The sequence below is a fragment of the Populus trichocarpa genome, chromosome 14 (assembly GCF_000002775.5).
Source record: "Populus trichocarpa isolate Nisqually-1 chromosome 14, P.trichocarpa_v4.1, whole genome shotgun sequence".
Lineage (NCBI taxonomy): Eukaryota > Viridiplantae > Streptophyta > Magnoliopsida > Malpighiales > Salicaceae > Populus > Populus trichocarpa.
The window spans coordinates 68496-86701 of record NC_037298.2 but is presented as its reverse complement, the minus strand read 5'-3'; the positions used below and the strand labels follow the sequence as shown (position 1 = coordinate 86701).

Here is an 18206-nt window from a genome sequence, read left to right as displayed (position 1 = left end):
ATATATTAACATAAAAAATAAATAAAAATATTATTTTGAATAGCCCATCAAACATTATTAAATGGCATTATTGGTATTGTGTTAACATTAATTTAATTTTGTAGATGTAGATGGTGACCTGTTAATTTAATACTCTCAGATAATCTAATCTTTAATTGATTTATGATGTTCTAGGAGAGCGAAGACTTACCTAGAATAAGATAACAAGTAATTTGTTTTTTAAATAAATAAATAGAAACAACCATTCCTATACATGAAATTTAAAAAAATCCAAGGGATGGAAAATAACATATTTGTCACCCAACCATAAATCAACTTGATCCCCAAACAAAGAGCATTTGTAATTGGAGCCCTCACCCGTGACATCCAGACGAATGAGAAAAACAAAGGCAAAAAGTGGTCCCAATTCGAAGTTGGAACCCTAAACGCCTCCCTTGCGATAGCCAGTGACGTCCATCAGTCGCATCTCACCATCTTCTTCCTTTCTTTCTGAAACCCTAAATTATTCATTACCAGTCCAATCCATTACATTACCTTACCTTACCTTACCTTACTCTTCTCCTTCTATTCAAAGGCGGCTTCTTTTCTCCTCCCGTCAGAGGCCAGAGCAAACCCTAGAATTATACTAAGAAGAAGAAGAAGAAAACAAAACAAAATCCCCAAATCATTTTTTTAAAAAAGGAAGAAATGAGCAGGCTTTCGTTTCGACCGCGTCCGCTGGACATTCACAAGAAGCTGCCTATCGTAAAATCTGTTAAAGAATTTGAAGAAGATGACAACAACACTCCGAATTCAACACGCAACTCTCAGCAGCAGCAGCAGCTTCTCCTCCGCATCTCTTCTTCACTTGCTCCTGCTCCTGCTCCTGATATTGACCAAAATGATGTCCACCAACACCACCACATTATTCCTTCAAAGAAAGTTGCTGCCGAAATACCTACTCCCCAGTTTGTCGTTGTTGATACCTATGAAAGGGATTATGGTCGCACTTTTGCTCCCCCCACTTCCTATCTTCGTGCTAGGGGAGGTGAGTTTCTCATTGCCTTTTGCTTTCTTTCTTTCTTTGAACAAATCAAATTTATTTTATAATTTCTTTCTTTTCTTTTTTGCAGCTCGAGCTGAGCTTGGTGAGTTTGTTGAGTATGATTTGGATAATGAGGATGAGGATTGGCTTCATGATTTCTACAAAAAGGATAGGAAGAATCTTTCGCCTGAAAAGTAAATTAATTTTCCTTTTTTAGTAATGAGGAGGTTATTATTGCTGCTAACTGTGATTTTTTCATCTAAATAAATATGTTATAATATAGGTTTGAACTTCTGCTTTTCAAGTTGGAGGTGTTGGATCATAAAGCTCGGGAAAGAGCAGGGGTTATAACGCCTACTCTTGCTTCACCAATCCCTGTACTTCTACAATTTGATGCAGCTCTTGAGGTTAAATTTTGTGTCCATTCTTCAATTCCTCTGTGTTGCCATGCTTTTAGTCATGTGCAAAAGCCAGTAGCTTGATCATTTGTCTTGCAATTTCATTGCTTCCTTTAACACGGACTTTCCTACTAAATAAATTGATTGTAAACCTTATTGGGCCATGAAATGGAGTTAAAAGTTCATGTTTACAATATTGATACTTCTTGTCTCTTAGTTATGATGCTTTCATATGGAGTTTCTTTTTGTCTAATCAATATATATACAGCTCATTGCTTTTGAACCTCCTTTTGGTTTTCATTCCTTTTATTTTCAGGCCTTGCAAGCTCAACCTCAAACTCAGTCCACCCGTTATGCAGTTTTCCAGTCTGTCTATAATTATTGGAAAGATAAGGTAATGGTTGCTTGGAGTTATGATAAATAACTTCAGTTGCAGCATTCTGCTTTGAATTCTTATGATATTTCCAGTAGAGATTTAACATCAAGTTATGCTCAGTGAAAGAGCTGACAGTTGTGATATAGCTGTTCATACCATTGAATATTTATCTTCTTTTTTTCCTTTCTCTATTGGCAGCGTGAAAGATGGAAGAAACCAATTCTACGGCGTTTGCAGGTTAGTTGCATGAAATCAATATTTAAATTTTTTGATGATAAACAATACTTCTGGAAACTTTATCAAGACACTTTGAACTAATAGATATTAGTGGATGTGATTGAGCGTTGTAAAATTATTACGGAATTGTAAATTTTGGAGAAAGGTTTAGTAAAATTCATTCAAAGCACACTGGCCAGTCTTTATAAACTAACATTACCTGTCTGGTCATCATGGCTGCAAAAATGTTGAAGATGCACTTAACAGAGCTGAAACTTTTAATTTCAAGAAGATTTTTCTGAGGATGACTTGGAAGATTATGGCACCAAACCCACCATCCTGTCCGCATAGATTTCTTTTTATTGTTGACTTCAATTAACTTGCTAAGATTCTCTTTTTTTATTTTGTTAGTGAAACTGGTTTAGACGACAAGTGGTAACTAATGCTAATAATCAGTTTTTATTAAGATCAATGTTTATGTTTGACTCATTTTTGCGTGTTGATTGTCCAGTCTTGGCTTTTTTTCCTCTCTCTATCTCTGTTTTTTTTTATTGGTACAGCCTCCTCCGCCAGTTAATGATACCAATCCTTACAATGTGTTTAGACCAAGGGAGAAGGCCCACAGGCTGCACACCAGAAGGGTATATACTTTTGCTTTTGTTTTTTTATATTTAAGTGAATTTCCTACAAAAAGATATCCCTTGCATTATCTTTAAAGAATAAGGCAATTGTTTCTAGGTTCCTAAACTCTTCCTTCTCTTTTCTGCAGATGCAAAGGAGGGAAAATAATGTGCAATCATTTGACAAGCTTCGCCAGGTGAGCTCTATTATTTCTTTACTTATTGTCGATACAAAATTCCCATTCAAGATTGACACTTTTATTTCCTTGGAAGATATCACCAGTCCAGTGTTTTATACTCTACTAATTCTTGCTTCCAATATTTGCAAAGAACCATGAGATAAACATGAATCTTGTAGTGGGTCTGTTATTGGCTAAGCTAGAAGCATGTGCTCTCATGCTGTACGTGTGCCCGCATTTTTTTTGGTCTATACCAAATTTAGGGAAGAATTTTGATTAGTCACAAGATCTCTTTAAAATAACATGTGGTAATGTCATGCCACTTAAGATTTCACTTTAGTCTAAAAATAAGCATCCATGGTAGTTTAATTGACTGTTTAAGTATTTAGCTGGTTAGAAAATTTCATCTTTGGTTAATCTAGATCTATAAGTTTGTATAGTTGTTTTTTTTTTGGTCTGAATAGCAGGAATTTATTTTTCTTGCTTTGAAATTGAGTCCTGTTAGGATTGCTAAGCCTTTGAAAGGCCTTGTGTGTATTTGATTGAGATGTTTTGTTGAGGCTTGGTGCATAAAGAAAAGTCAGTTCTCTTCTCCTTTCCTGCTTCAAAATTTTACTGCTACGATGTCTTAGCATACTGCTCACAACTAGCGACATTTACCTTATTGATTCATTAGAATTGTAGTTATGTACCCCTTTCTTCTCGTTGTACCAACATCCTAAATCATCTTCAGAATTTTCACCAACTGAATGAATTAAGCCCTCCAAAATATAACTATATTGTAGTTAATGTTGTTGCTCAAATTTCCAAACTAACAGCTCTTTCTAGCTGGCCCTTTTTTAAATCAAATCCCAATTAACTTGAACTCAAATTGTGTTTAACACCTCAATTACAATCCCTAAAATTTAGAATTGCTAAAAGTTTGCCTACTATAAACATGCTAGTGGGCAGATTATCCACCCTGTCCTTCATCTTTCTGTTGTGTGTGTACTGATAACCTTACACATTCATAGCATCCTTGTTGTGTTAATGGAAACTGAACTTCTCTTTTGAATAAGTGACTGTAAGTCACTTCAGCATGGAAGAAGGTTGGTATGAGGTCGGGGTCATGCATCAGTCAATATTCCCCTGGGAAAGCAAATGATCTTTTTTGATTTCTGCATGGTGGATGGAGTTAGAATCTGTGTAATTCACTAACATGAGGAATTGGGGATAGCATGGGAAGGGTAGGCAAGGCATTAAATATAAGTTGTTGAGAGAGAACAGGGTTATTTTTCATCACTTCAATTAGTGAGAGAGCGGATTCAAGGAACATCTGTCAGATGAGGCTCTTATTGTAAGCGAAACATTATAGATAGGAGCAGTATTCCACTTTCGCCTGATTTTAGAAGAACAGTTCATAGCATATGGTTTTTCCTTCTCTCTTTTCAACTTACTTGATACATCTTTTCTCTTCACTAACCATGCCTTCAAATGCCCACTGACCTTGAATGCAAGGAGAATCACTCAGAATAATTCTTTTCTGAAGTCTAATGGGTTGGTATGCCTGCAAGTTTCTTATTCTAAACGACATAACTTGTGAAAAATGGATGAAGTGAACTGACATAGGTTTTTTGTTTGGAAAGTTATCTGGTTTGTGAGCAAAATTTGAACAGCTCTCTGTTGTAATCTCTTTGATAAGTCGTATCATTTCCCATATCTGTTCTACAACATGTTTATTTTATTTTATCTTGTATATTCAGGTCAGACGCAACCTTGAACAAGCCAAGACCATACTTGAGGCTCTGATTAAGGTGGGCTTTTTTCTGATGAAAACTCAATGAATATATGGAAAAATGCAAGTCATTGATTTTTCATATTAAGGGAAGCTCTCATTGTCTGCCTATACATGTATGCATGCAGAGAGAGGAGAAAAAGAGAGAGGCGATGGAGAGTGAGGTGAGCCTCCAAAGGATCCAAATGAAGTACAAGGTATGTCATGTACCTTATGGTTGGTTCTTTGTTTCCTTTTTTCCCTTCTTTTTATTGGATCATCTATTATTCAACATATCAATTTGTTTATTTGGATGTATGTTGTGCCATGCAATTTCTGTGTTTTGTTTGTAATCCTTTACTTCATTGGTGCAGCATGAAACTGAGCTCCTTGAAGACAGCTTGGCTGTTCCTGGATTCCCTCTCTCTTCCAAGTTCGCTTCAAGTGAAGATGAATTTGTTGATTCAGATGACCATGCAAACAGCCGTCCGCGTAGCAGACCTGCACTTCAAAATCCACCTGTGACGGACTCCAATCCGCTGGCAGCTCCAGCTGTAACCGTGAAGCAAGAGTTTAGACGGCGGCATACACCACTTGGATGGCTCAATAAAATGGTAAAGGGATGGATTCTTTAGTGAATCACCTGTTCTCTCTCTCACTCTCTGTTTGACTAACTCTCAAAAGCAGTAATCACTAGAAATAGTCACTGCTACACTAGTTGATTAGTTTTTTGTACTAATCAATAAGTTGGTGATATGATGATGATAAATTGCGCTTCCATCTGTCCTTTCTTGAATATGAAATATGCTGTTAAATTCTTTTATTTTATGGATAAACACAGGACCCTCTTGAGCCAGTGCTTTTGTTCACAAAGCCTCTGGTTCCAGAAAAGTTGGCAGCTGCATGCATTGTACCACCAGCAGATTCGTCAATGAAGAACGATACATCAATGCCACCATATAGATTTCATGGAAGAATTGGCCGGGGTGGGCGAATTGTATTTGATAGATGGAACCCATTGTTACAAACTCCAATTGATCTTGGTAACTCTTTTTATATACCGCCAAGACCGAGGCCCTCAACATACAATTGAAATGTTTACTTGCTTTAAATCCCACATCCAGCTGTGACTGGTGAACCCACTGGGAAGAGAGATCCATTTGATGTATTAATTGTAATGATACAGTGGAACGGAGGGAATCTGCAGGAATGGTGAATATAGCAATGAGCCTATTTGCCAGTATTTTAGGCTCTGGCTGGAAGCCACACTTATGATGTATCATCGTTATTTTTCTGCATTTGTTAGAAAAAAGATCACGTCTCTCGTTTTCTCCCATCATTCCCTCCCTACATGCATGTGCGCGCGCGCTCGCTCGCTTGCGGGCGTGCTTTTTAGAAAGTGCTTCATTGTGGTGAAAATTGTGAAGATTCAATCAACCACATGATTTAGCCTCCATCAAAGAAGTTGAAGAACCTCTTGCAACATTAATCAAAACCACCAAATCCATCTCAATCTCAGATTGTCCATGCTTATGTTGCCACACCAGCCTACAGACCCGGGACGCCAGCCTACAGACCCATCTTGATGGATGTAAATACCCCAAATTAGTTTTAAAACGATGCAACCACGTGCTGCACTCATCTAAAAAAATAACACTAACAAGTCCAGGATTGTGTTTACAAACACCATCTCACAAGCTTTTAAACCATTCTCTAACAGTAATAGCACGATTAGACGTACCTGCCATAGATATGAACAGTAGGTGACCATCAATGATTCTTGTCATCTTCTGCCTCCCAGCATTGAGTCAAGTTATCAATCAACTCACACTCCAAAGAACCCAGCATGAAACTTTTTCAAGATGAAAGCCGAACTCACCTGCCAACAATCTCGAAGAAAACGAAGAACATTTTCCTTGATATTTGGACAATCAATAAGCAACGCAAGGAGACTCGACAACATAACAATGATAGTGCTACAAACCAGTTTTCATTTAAAGTTTTTGGGCAACAAGCTATAAACAACCCTTGTTTTGTTGAGTGTCATCCCATCCAAGGCTTGCTCCAATTACGTTGATCAAGATCATAAGCTGATTTAGAAGAGAATTTACCCTGAACAACAGCTATTTTTAGCATTATGTCCATAAAAAACAGCTTCCACAGAGATGATGATGTCCAAGGTTGGTTTGACAGAGAAGACTAGGACCACATTCTCATTAACTCGACTCTTGCACCTTGAAAACTTAACTCATAAATAATTATATGGTGTCAATCAACCCACTTGGGCTTTGTGACAATGGAACCAGTCATAATATTGAGAAAAAAAATCCTTATATTCTTGGTGCATATTTACAATGATTTATCATACAAAAAAATAATTATTACAAAACAATCAATAGAAAATGGGAAGAGAAAAGGGCAAAAAAGGAAGTGACAAAGATCAGAGAGAGAGAGAGAGAGAACTGAAGTAGCGATGTACATGCATTGGAAAGAGATACAAATGCAGTGAAAATTGAAGATAAAGGAAGGGGTACTTATGTCACTTCACACCATGATTCATCAAAAATAGACCCCCAAACTATTGGGGTAGTACCAATTTTGCTCCTAAACTATATATATTTCCTTTTGTTTTGACTGAAATAATAATGATAATTATTATTATTAATATAACCAACTCTCTTTCTCTCTCCCTCAAACCTTTTAGACTTTTTAACCTTGCGCTGTCGCCTCTCTCTCTCTCTCTCTCTCTCTAAAAAAAAAAAAAAGAAAAAGAAAAAAAGAAAAGAAAAAAAAGAAAGAAAATTCAACTCTTTTGATTTCTTTCTTTCTTCCTCGCCCAACCGAACAAGAACACGAACCAGAAGCAGAACTAAATCACCAAAATCTCCGATTCATTATATTTTTACTTTTAATTCCGATTTCTTTCTCCTCAATCCCTCTGCCCTGCCCTGCCCTGGTGTGTAAAAAAATAATAATTGAATTTTCTTTAATTTTTTTAAATTATAGAAAATAGCGATTGGACGATCAATTATCGAACTCGAATCCCAATATCAAAACCTTCTTGCTGCGATCTCTTTCTTTCTATTTCAGCTTCAGGTTTGGTTTTTTTTTTTTTTTAGGTTTCGAAAATTTGATCGATTCTATTCTGTTCCAATTCGGTACCTAATTCTCTAATTTCTTTAGGGTTATGCTTCCTCACTCTTCGAATTATCTTTTCCCTCTTTCAATCTCCCCTTTTTCCTTCGATTTTTACTCATCAATCAATGATTTTTTTTTTTTTAAATTTTTTTCCCAAATTAGTTTCCTTTTATTGATTTTCTGTTTGTTTGTTGCAGTTGGAGAGCATGAGAAGAAGTACAAGTACACTTGGTGGTAAGCTATTGGTGTAAATTTAAAGAGGAAAGGAGATGAATGTGCAAGCGCATCTGTCCGGGCAGGTTTCTAATCAATTACCGCCGCAACAGAATGGGAATCAGCAGATGCAGAATTTAGCAGCATCAGCTAATGCTCCTGCGAATATGTACAGCATTGACCCTGAGCTTCGCCGAGCTCGCAACTATATACACCATAAAATGTAAGGCTTTGACTTTCCTTATCAGTTTTAAGTCTCCAATTGTTTCGGAAATTTGTCAGTTTGATTGCTATTTCTAGAAGCATCAATACAGTCTACAGCTACATTCCATTTGGTAATGCTTTTCCAAGTGAAGAAAGCTTCAAATTTCACATTGCATTGCCAAACACACACTACATTTTGCTATTTATTGAAGTTGAGAGAATAATATTTTAGTTATTGATTCTACTTACCACTTTACATTTGCACCCTTGTAATACCTGTTTCCTAGACGGAATATTGAAGGACTGATTTTTTTTTTTTTAATATGTATTCTCTCTAGATTTGAAATTATAATGCGGCGGCACTCTCAGCCGGTGGATGATACACAGAAACAAAAGTTTAAGGGTATTGCCAAACGCTTAGAAGAGGGTCTATTTAAAGCTGCTCAGACTAAGGTTTTTCTCCTTATCCATTTGATTCTTATTTACGTGTGTATTTGGACTGTTGTTTTTGTGTCCACATGTCAAATCTTTAATGGAGATATTATTTTATTCTGCTTTCAGTAAGAAAGGGGATAGATTGATTGCTGAAATCATGTTAACTACTTTAAAAGACTGATTTTTTTTAATCCTCAGAACAGCTTTAAAATGTAAATCACTAAACTAATTCTTTATTTCTTTACAAATTTGCTGGATTTCATTCCTTGATTGTTCTTCAGGGTTTTGTATTTGTTATTTTTTTTCAATTTACGCTGCTATCGATTTTGTTTTGTAGGAGGATTATTTGAACCTGAATACCTTAGAGAGTCGTCTGAGTAGTCTGATCAAGCGCTCCTCTACAAATAGCCACAACCAACGGCATCCGCAGCTTGTTAATTCTTCCTCATCCATTGGAACCATGATACCAACTCCTGGTATGTCAAACAGTGGGAATTCGAATATGATGACTTCTTCTGTAGATACCATGATGATTACTTCCAGTGGATGTGATACCATAGCACCTCCAGCTGTCAACACAGGGAGCCTATTGCCATCTAGTGGCATGCATGGAAGTTCCTTCAGTAGATCAGATGGTAACTTTAAGCCTTGTGTTCCTTTAATCTTCCCTGTTAATGATCAATTTATTTACTTTGTGACCATGTCACACAATCTATGTTTGCAGGAAATCTGTCTAATGGATACCAGCAGTCACCAGCCAATTTTTCCATTAGTTCTGGTGGAAACATGTCATCTATGGGCATGCCAAGAATGACAAGCCAAATGATTCCTACACCCGGATATAGCAATAACAACAATAATAACCAGTCTTACATGAATGTGGAATCTACTGCTAACAGTGGTGGCTTTTCGACTGCTGACTCTGCTATGGTATCACAGACACAGCAGCCAAAGCAGTACATTGGCGGTCAGAACAGTCGCATACTGCAGAACCTTGGGAGTCAAATGGGTAGCAATATTAGGTCTGGCATGCAGCAGAAATCTTATGGGTTTGCAAATGGTGCCCTAAATGGTGGTATGGGGATGCTTGGGAATAATTTGCCCCTTGTTAATGAGCCTGGTACCTCTGATGGCTATATGACTTCCACACTATATGCGAATTCTCCTAAACCATTGCAACAGCAGTTTGATCAACATCAACGTCAACTAATGCAAGGTAATGCCCCTCTCTCCCCACCATCCTCTCTTTGGAGATTTATCATGTAATAATTAACTTGAGATTTTTTATTTTTTATTTTTTGGAAGAAAGCAATGTCTAACTGCAGATGAATATCTTACCAGGGGATGGATATGGGATGAGTAATGCTGATTCTTTTGGATCTGGCAACATATATGGTGCTATAACATCTGTTGGATCGATGATAAATGCTCAGAATTTGAGTTCTGCAAGCTTGCAGTCTATGTCCAAAACTAACTCTTCTCTTGTAAATAATCAGTCGAATTTGCATGTCGCACCTCAAGCTGGGCATATAAAGCCTCAATCACTTGACCAGTCTGAAAAGATGAATTTCCAGTCTTCACTTCAACAGCAGCAACTTCCGCAACATCCTCACCAGCAGCAACAACTTCAGCAGCAATTTCAACAGCAGCAATTTGCTCAACAGCATCGTTTACAGAAACAGCAAGGTCAGCAGCAACAGCATCTGTTGAACAATGATGCTTTTGGTCAATCCCAGCTGACACCTGATCCTAGCAGTCAAGTGAAGCTTGAGCCTGGAATGGAGCACCATAATGATATTTTGCGCTCACAAACCTCAGAGCACTTCCAAATGTCTGAATTGCAAAACCAATTCCAGCAAAATGTGGTTGGAGACCATTCTAAGAATGCACAAAATCTCAGTCATCCAGCTGGACAGCATGACATGTACTTGTCATTGCCGCAAAATTCACAGCAAATGCAACAGATGTTGCATCCACATCAGTTGGTTTCAGAGTCTCAAAATAATTTTAACAGCCTTTCTGTTGGGACACAATCAGATTCGGCATTGCAGGATCAATGGCATCCACAATCTCAGGACCGGACTTGCGTACCAGGTAGCATGTCACATGAGCAGCATGTCCAAGAGGATTTCCACCAGAGAATATCCGGGCAAGGTGAAGCTCAGCGTAATAATGTGGCTTCAGAAGGATCCATTGTCAGTCAAACAGTACCTCCTAGAAGCACTTCAGAGCTCCAAAATTCAAGTGGTGTCACCTATAGATCTGGAAATGCTAATCGTGACCGGCAATTTAGAAATCAGCAGAAGTGGCTTTTGTTCTTGCGGCATGCCCGGAGATGTCCTGCCCCAGAAGGTCAATGTCCTGACCCTAACTGCACTACTGTCCAAAATTTGTTGAGGCACATGGACAGATGCAAGTCAACTCCATGCCCATATCCTCGATGTCAGCACACCAGGATATTAATTCATCACTTTAGGCACTGCAGAGATGCATGTTGCCCTGTTTGTATTCCTGTTAGAAAGTATCTAGAGGCCCAAATAAAGATACAAATGAAGACACGCACACCTCCAGCCTCAGATTCTGGTTTGCCAAGCAAAGGCACTGATAATGGAGAAAATGCAGCTCGACTGATTTCAAGAACTCCAATTGTTGAAAGCACTGAAGATCTACAACCTTCTCCGAAGCGCATGAAAATAGAGCAATCTTCCCAAACACTTAGACCTGAGAGTGAAGTTTCTGCTGTATCAGCATCTGCAGTCAGTGATGCTCATATAGCCCAGGATGTCCAGCGCCAAGATCACAAACATGGTGATAATAGACTGCCAGTTAAGTCTGAATACATGGAAGTGAAGCTGGAAGTTCCTGCAAGTTCTAGACAAGGAAGTCCTAGTGATAGTGAGATGAAAAGGGACAACATGGATGATGTCAGCAGCCAAATACCTGCAGATGAATCCATGGTACATGATGAGCCTGCCCGTTTAGCCAAGCAGGAGAGTCTTAAAGTTGAGAAAGAAACTGATCCACTTAAGCAAGAAAATGCTACAAAGCCTCCTGAAAATCCAGCTGGAACCAAGTCTGGGAAGCCAAAAATAAAGGGCGTATCATTGACTGAACTGTTTACACCTGAACAAGTGAGGGAGCATATAATAGGCCTCAGGCAGTGGGTTGGCCAGGTAAGATTATGCATCTGACTTTTATGCTTCTCCTTAGTTCATTTACTTTACAGTTTTCTGTATGTTGTAAAAACAATTGTGAAAATATCTGCCTGCAATTTTCTCAAACATCATCATTAGATGATCTCTAGAGGAAGTAAGGCTTGTCCTGACATGGTGTGTAATTTCTGCTCAACCATGAAGCTAGAAGTTACTTTGACATACACTACCTGTACTATATTTTATGGTGTATTTAAATATTCAGACTTTTAGCCTGTCCTCCCATTTTGTCAACTGAAACTGTACTGTTTTGGAATGTTTGGTTCTGATTGCTGTTGAGATCTTAGTTTCACTTATGTGTGTATGTTCATAGTGAATGAGTGTTAAGCTCCTTGTATTTATATGATGTGCTAGCTTTATGACTTTCTTGGTTGCTGCTTAATGTGCTACTGACCTTCTGTTGTCCACAGGCTCATCATGAAAGAACATTTGATCTTACTTACAGGCTTTTATTGCTGTTAGTAATGATGCAGTTCTCTTTTGCATGCACATGGGGTTTTAAAATTACCATCTGTTCTGCGCATAGTAAATATATTGGTTGGATGATAGTAGTTTTTGTTTCTGTTTTTCCACTTTGCTTTGTACAGAGTAAGGCAAAGGCAGAAAAGAACCAAGCAATGGAGCATTCAATGAGTGAGAACTCTTGTCAATTGTGTGCAGTTGAAAAGCTTACTTTTGAACCACCGCCAATATACTGTACACCCTGTGGTGCTCGCATTAAGCGGAATGCAATGTATTATACCATGGGAGCTGGTGATACACGACACTTTTTCTGTATTCCATGCTATAACGAGGCTCGTGGGGATACTATTGTTGCTGACGGGACTACTATTCTAAAGGCAAGACTCGAGAAGAAGAGAAATGATGAGGAGACTGAAGAATGGGTGCGTTTGTCTGTGGTCTTGCATTTGTCCTTCTGCTACTTGGCACTCTCAAATAATCACTTACAATTTACTCTTTCATGTTTGTGCAGTGGGTTCAATGTGACAAATGTGAAGCTTGGCAACACCAAATATGTGCATTATTTAATGGTCGAAGGAATGATGGTGGGCAAGCTGAATATACTTGCCCTAATTGCTACATAGCAGAGGTTGAAAGAGGAGAGCGCAAGCCCTTACCACAAAGTGCGGTTCTGGGGGCTAAGGATTTGCCTAGAACAATACTTAGTGATCATATAGAGCAGAGGTTATTTAGGAAACTGAAGCAGGAAAGACAGGATAGGGCCAAGATGCACGGGAAAAGTTTTGATGACGTGAGTTACATATCATTCTGTGGCCTGTGTTCTTCTGGTTGATTTTTAAAATCTAGAGTTTATTTTTATTCTGCTAACATATGGACTGGTAATGATGAAAATATGCTTGCAATGCAGGTTATATGGAAAGGAGTTTTACTTTTATATAGTATATGCTTATGAAATTGACATGTTTTAGAGTTTGTTAAAATTTTTATTTGAGTTCCTATGCTTTAATTTTATACGAATTCCTATTCTCTTAAAAAAAGACCAATCAAGTACACTTGTTCTGACAATATCCTGTATAAGAGTATTTGGACAATGGCACATCAAATGTGTTTCTGGAGTAAATGTATCTGATTGATTGAATCTCTTAAAAATATAGGAACTCAGAAGGGAAAAAAAATGAAGCATAAGAATTCTAATAGAAATTCTACTGAAACATAGGTGCTAAGTCTGTGATTTTCTCTAGAATAAAGCCCCTATTCCAGGACTAACAAATACTATAGGAAATAGTATGATCTGAAATTGTCTGGCAATTGACTACACGAGCTCTTTTTTTGTGACATTGACACAAGTTTCTATGTAGCTGATGTCATTATTAATTTGTAAGAACAATTAGTTTCCAGAAATACCATCTGGTTGTTTCAATGTGTGGCTGTGTCTCCGATCCTGTTGCGAGTATTTTTAGTTGCCAGACATTCTTGCTCTTTGTTTAAAACTTTAGATGAGTGTTCCCACAACAGCACATTTTTGACTGTTAAATAGTTCACCACTCTGGTAAATGTCTACTTTTGCTTCCTTGAAGACTTGAGTTTGTCCTAGGTGCTTGAAAATTAGAGCATCAATGCATGTTAATTGGCACAATCTAATCTCTTTAAAAATCTATGTTTTAGGTTCCTGGAGCGGAATCACTTGTAGTTCGAGTAGTTTCATCAGTTGACAAAAAGTTGGAAGTGAAGCAGCGTTTTCTTGAGATATTTCGGGAGGAGAATTATCCAACTGAATTCCCGTACAAGTCTAAGGTTTGCAGGATACCACGTTTGAGACACACACTTAAGCTTTTGAAAAGCTCTGGGTGCTAAGTATTTCAGAAATAATTCACTGGAATTTTTTCTTTCAGGTTGTTTTGTTATTTCAGAAGATTGAAGGTGTTGAGGTATGCCTATTTGGCATGTATGTTCAGGAATTCGGATCAGAAGCTCAGTTTCCAAATCAGCGCCGTGTCTATCTTTCTTATCTAGATTCTGTGAAGTACTTCAGACCTGAGATTAAAGCAGTGACAGGAGAGGCTCTTCGTACATTTGTTTACCATGAAATTTTGGTTAGCTTCAAATACTTATCTATCTTCTTTGCAATTGATCCAAGAATGTGAACAATTCATTTGGTTAGGAATTGTAATTGGAGTTTTTGGCAATTATACCTATTTTATTCTGCAGATTGGATACCTTGAATACTGCAAGAAAAGGGGTTTTACAAGCTGCTATATATGGGCTTGCCCTCCTTTGAAGGGTGAGGATTATATATTGTATTGCCATCCAGAAATCCAGAAAACACCAAAATCTGACAAGCTCCGGGAATGGTGAGCAAAAAAAAACTTCCAAGGAGAGATTCAGAGGTTGCTTTACTTTTTTCCTCTCTAACTTTATAATGTGCTTCATTGAATGTCTTTTGGTTTCCAGGTATCTTGCAATGTTACGAAAAGCTGCTAAGGAAAATATTGTTGCTGACCTCATTAATTTGTATGACCATTTCTTCATATCTAGTGGTGAATCTAAGGCAAAGGTTACAGCAGCTAGGCTGCCCTACTTTGATGGGGATTATTGGCCTGGTGCCGCTGAGGATTTAATTTATCAGCTTAATCAAGAAGAAGATGGGAGAAAACAAAATAAGAAGGGAACTACCAAAAAGACCATTACAAAAAGGGCCCTAAAAGCATCTGGCCAGGCAGATCTTTTTGGTAATGCATCAAAGGATCTGCTACTGATGCATAAAGTAATTCCTATCCCCTATTTCTTACAGCTTAACATTGTTTGCCAATCAGCTGCTGTTTATCATGATGTTGTTATTTGTGTTACTGTGCAATTTCTGCCACCAGAACCTTGGAGCTTGTTATGATGTCTTCATATTAAGCAGTTATAATTGATTTTCTTCTTACTAAAATATATCTCTCCAGCTTGGTGAGACAATTTGCCCGATGAAGGAAGACTTTATCATGGTTCATTTACAGCATTGCTGTTCGCATTGCTGTAATCTAATGGTATCAGGCACCCGTTGGGTTTGCAAGCAGTGCAAAAACTTTCAGATTTGTGACAAGTAAGAGTCTTTAATCTTCACCAGTATTGCTGTTTAGTGAAAATTTTATGTAACCTGAACATCTGTATTCACTAGCTATTGTAACCTTAACATCGTGTAACAGTAAACGAGAATGAATGGTAATTACTTGGGTGAATAAATGCAGAATTACAATAGCATTATTTCCTTATAAGCTCTATATATGTGTACAAGCTATTTAAGGCCTTAGTAAACAACCATTATTTGACAGGTAGTACAAAACAGATTTCAAAATCTACGTAGTGTTTTTTTCGTGTGGGTTACAATAGAACAAGCAGGTTTTAGTCTTGTTTCAATTGATGGCTCTTGAAAAGGTGCTTTACATTTCCTTAACTCTTGTGATGATTTTTAAAATTTTGGTTTCTGTGCTTGTATTTCCTTAGGTGTTATGAAGCAGAACAGAAACGTGAAGAAAGAGAGCGGCATCCTATCAACCAAAGGGAAAAGCATGCACTCTATCCTGTAAGTTGCTTGGTCCTAGGAACACTTCTATCTAATTTAGATTAAAATGTCGTTACTTTGAAATCCTGTATGGGTTCTGAGCAGAAGTCTTTTCCTTTTCTTTGAATATAAAATAACACTGCTAAATTCTGCAGGATGAAATCACTGATGTACCTGTTGACACAAAGGATAAAGATGAAATTCTTGAAAGTGAGTTTTTTGACACAAGACAGGCATTTTTGAGTCTTTGCCAAGGAAACCATTATCAATATGACACTTTACGCCGGGCTAAACATTCCTCAATGATGGTCCTTTACCATCTTCATAATCCAACTGCTCCTGCATTTGTGACAACGTGCAATATATGCCATCTTGACATCGAAACGGGTCAAGGTTGGCGTTGTGAGGTTTGCCCTGATTATGATGTATGCAATTCTTGTTATCAAAAGGATGGGGGTATGGATCATCCTCATAAGTTGACGAATCATCCATCCTTGGCTGAGCGCGATGCACAGAACAAAGAAGCTAGGCAATTGAGGGTTCTGCAGGTACAAAACCTTTTTTTATAGTCTTTAGAGTTCTGACTCGTATCTTGAAAATACAGCTGCTTGTTCTTGGTAAACGGTTCTTTGTTTGTTAATTTGTTATATATGAAGAGCTGTGAACCAGTTGCTTTACTTAATCTTATGGAATAAGCAGTGGAAGATGTTGTGAAGTATTTGTCAATTGGCATGTACCTAGTTACAAGTGATTGCAATTTCTCTAAACAAATTCAGTGTACTTCCCTGACCCTATCAAATGATCTATACTATTCATAACCAGAAGAATCTGAACAATCTGACTTCATTTATGTGTTGTGAGATTTTCTATCACAAATGATTTTGTGGAATATAGATGTTATGGTGCTGATAATTACACTATGTTGAAGAATGAATGTTAGGATTGACTACTGTGAAACTTAACTTGATGATCCAACACTCCATGATATTTTCATCTGCCAATGTACTGAGTCATTTTTCTGCTAAAATCCTCGTGTCCTATAGTGCCTGATGTAATTGTTTATTTGACATTGCAGCTAAGGAAAATGCTTGATCTTCTGGTGCATGCTTCGCAATGCCGCTCTCCACATTGCCAATATCCTAACTGTCGCAAGGTGAAAGGTCTTTTCCGTCATGGGATACAATGCAAAACTCGTGCATCTGGGGGCTGTGTTCTGTGTAAAAAGATGTGGTATCTCCTTCAACTTCATGCTCGGGCTTGCAAAGAATCAGAGTGCCATGTTCCACGCTGCAGGTTTATGCATCAACCTTATCTTAAAATCTACAACTTCCTTGGGGAATATTATATTATAAATTCTCATAAATGTATGTATGTATGTATATTTGTCCAGGGATCTGAAAGAACATTTGAGGAGACTTCAGCAGCAGTCTGATTCACGACGAAGGGCTGCTGTGATGGAGATGATGAGGCAGAGAGCTGCTGAGGTTGCTGGCAATTCTGGGTAACCTTTTCTGTATATAATATGGTTGTTTTTGGAGAGAAGGGGACAATAGATATGTGCTGCTCTGAGGTGTCACACAGCTTGAAATGAGGAAGTGAGAGAGTTAAACTTCCTCCGATATTGGTTGTTGGTTCAGAAGGGGAAAAATATACAATAGCACGACATATTGGATTAGCATCACAGCTGTTAGGGAATGATTCTTTTATTCATGCGTGGGGTGACTTGCTTTACGTTTCCCTGTTGAAGAAAGCGAGTGAAATTCATTGACAGAAAGCTTTCCCAGTTCAGCAGCAGCAGCAGCAGCAGCAGCAGCTAACTATTTCCCTGAGTCAGAATATATAGGAGTACTGATGTGATGTGTGTTAGTCATTGGCCCATTTTGGTGATTCTTTTATTTTATTATCTTTGTATTTTGTTTAAAATGCCATTCTCGGTGGCGGCGACTGTACCCATGTAATTGTTCTAATCTGTTTAAAATGATGTTCTTACAAAGGAGTGTGGGTGGGGAAAAAGGCAGAGGAGGAGATTAGTTTCAACTTCTTCTCTCCTCCTCTTCTTCTTTGCCTCTACCCACACCCTGTTAAGTTTTCCCCCTTCAGAGTTGAGAGCTCAGATACTTGACCACCCTTTTTGTAGAACGTCATGTTATTTAAAGATGTTGAAATAAGTAGAATTCTCCAAATTTGCACCAATTCGTTATTCTCCAAATCTATACATATATATGTATTAATGTATTCTCATGAGCAGAGTGAAAACAACATTTTAATTTATTGGGATTAGTAGCTGCTGCTAGAAATGAAAGGTACACGGATTCATTTCACTAACTCTAATCAAGGCCACAGGAGAAAATTTGATAAAGAAAAATGAGGTCAGTATTCAAAAAAAAAAAAAAAAAAAGAATGAGAGGAAAATGGGATGTGAACGTGGCAGG

The 18206-nt window shown here is 37.8% G+C and overlaps 2 protein-coding genes across 3 annotated transcripts; both read left to right on the top strand.

Annotated features, from left to right (window-relative positions):
• Positions 1–275: 275 nt before the first annotated feature.
• Positions 276–5809, top strand: LOC18104729 (enhancer of polycomb-like protein 1). Its single transcript, XM_006374667.3, has 11 exons — positions 276–1027; positions 1113–1218; positions 1308–1431; positions 1739–1816; positions 1997–2035; positions 2575–2655; positions 2784–2831; positions 4556–4606; positions 4716–4784; positions 4941–5180; positions 5408–5809. The coding sequence occupies exons 1-11, from the start codon at positions 688–690 to the stop codon at positions 5657–5659; spliced, it is 1428 nt and encodes a 475-aa protein (XP_006374729.1). The 5' UTR covers positions 276–687; the 3' UTR covers positions 5660–5809.
• A 1470-nt stretch (positions 5810–7279) lies between these two features.
• LOC18104728 (histone acetyltransferase HAC1) lies at positions 7280–17967 on the top strand. Of its 2 annotated transcripts, none has more exons than XM_024584894.2 (17): positions 7280–7522; positions 7902–8140; positions 8460–8574; positions 8894–9191; positions 9281–9772; positions 9898–11729; positions 12356–12652; positions 12742–13020; positions 13896–14024; positions 14123–14323; positions 14439–14581; positions 14682–14994; positions 15176–15315; positions 15717–15795; positions 15930–16322; positions 16850–17067; positions 17165–17967. In XM_024584894.2, exons 2-17 carry the CDS (start codon positions 7974–7976, stop codon positions 17277–17279), a joined length of 5211 nt encoding a protein of 1736 aa, XP_024440662.1. In that variant the 5' UTR covers positions 7280–7522; positions 7902–7973; the 3' UTR covers positions 17280–17967. The 2 variants fall into 2 exon arrangements, with proteins under 2 accessions (XP_024440662.1, XP_024440661.1); XM_024584893.2 differs by having other exon boundaries at positions 7280–7662.
• The last annotated feature ends 239 nt before the right edge of the window (positions 17968–18206 follow it).

What these genes read in the sequence shown, in the direction of transcription:
- LOC18104729 (XM_006374667.3), top strand. Translation starts at nt 688, where the DNA reads ATGAGCAGGCTTTCGTTTCGACCGCGTCCGCTGGACATTCACAAGAAG. An exon ending in AATTTGATGCAGCTCTTGAG is followed by an intron (nt 1,432 to 1,738) that starts GTTAAATTTTGT and finishes TTTTATTTTCAG; the next exon opens with GCCTTGCAAGCTCAACCTCA. An exon ending in GGATCCAAATGAAGTACAAG is followed by an intron (nt 4,785 to 4,940) that starts GTATGTCATGTA and finishes TCATTGGTGCAG; the next exon opens with CATGAAACTGAGCTCCTTGA.
- LOC18104728 (XM_024584894.2), top strand. Translation starts at nt 7,974, where the DNA reads ATGAATGTGCAAGCGCATCTGTCCGGGCAGGTTTCTAATCAATTACCG. An exon ending in ACGGGAAAAGTTTTGATGAC is followed by an intron (nt 13,021 to 13,895) that starts GTGAGTTACATA and finishes TCTATGTTTTAG; the next exon opens with GTTCCTGGAGCGGAATCACT. An exon ending in AACTTTCAGATTTGTGACAA is followed by an intron (nt 15,316 to 15,716) that starts GTAAGAGTCTTT and finishes GTATTTCCTTAG; the next exon opens with GTGTTATGAAGCAGAACAGA.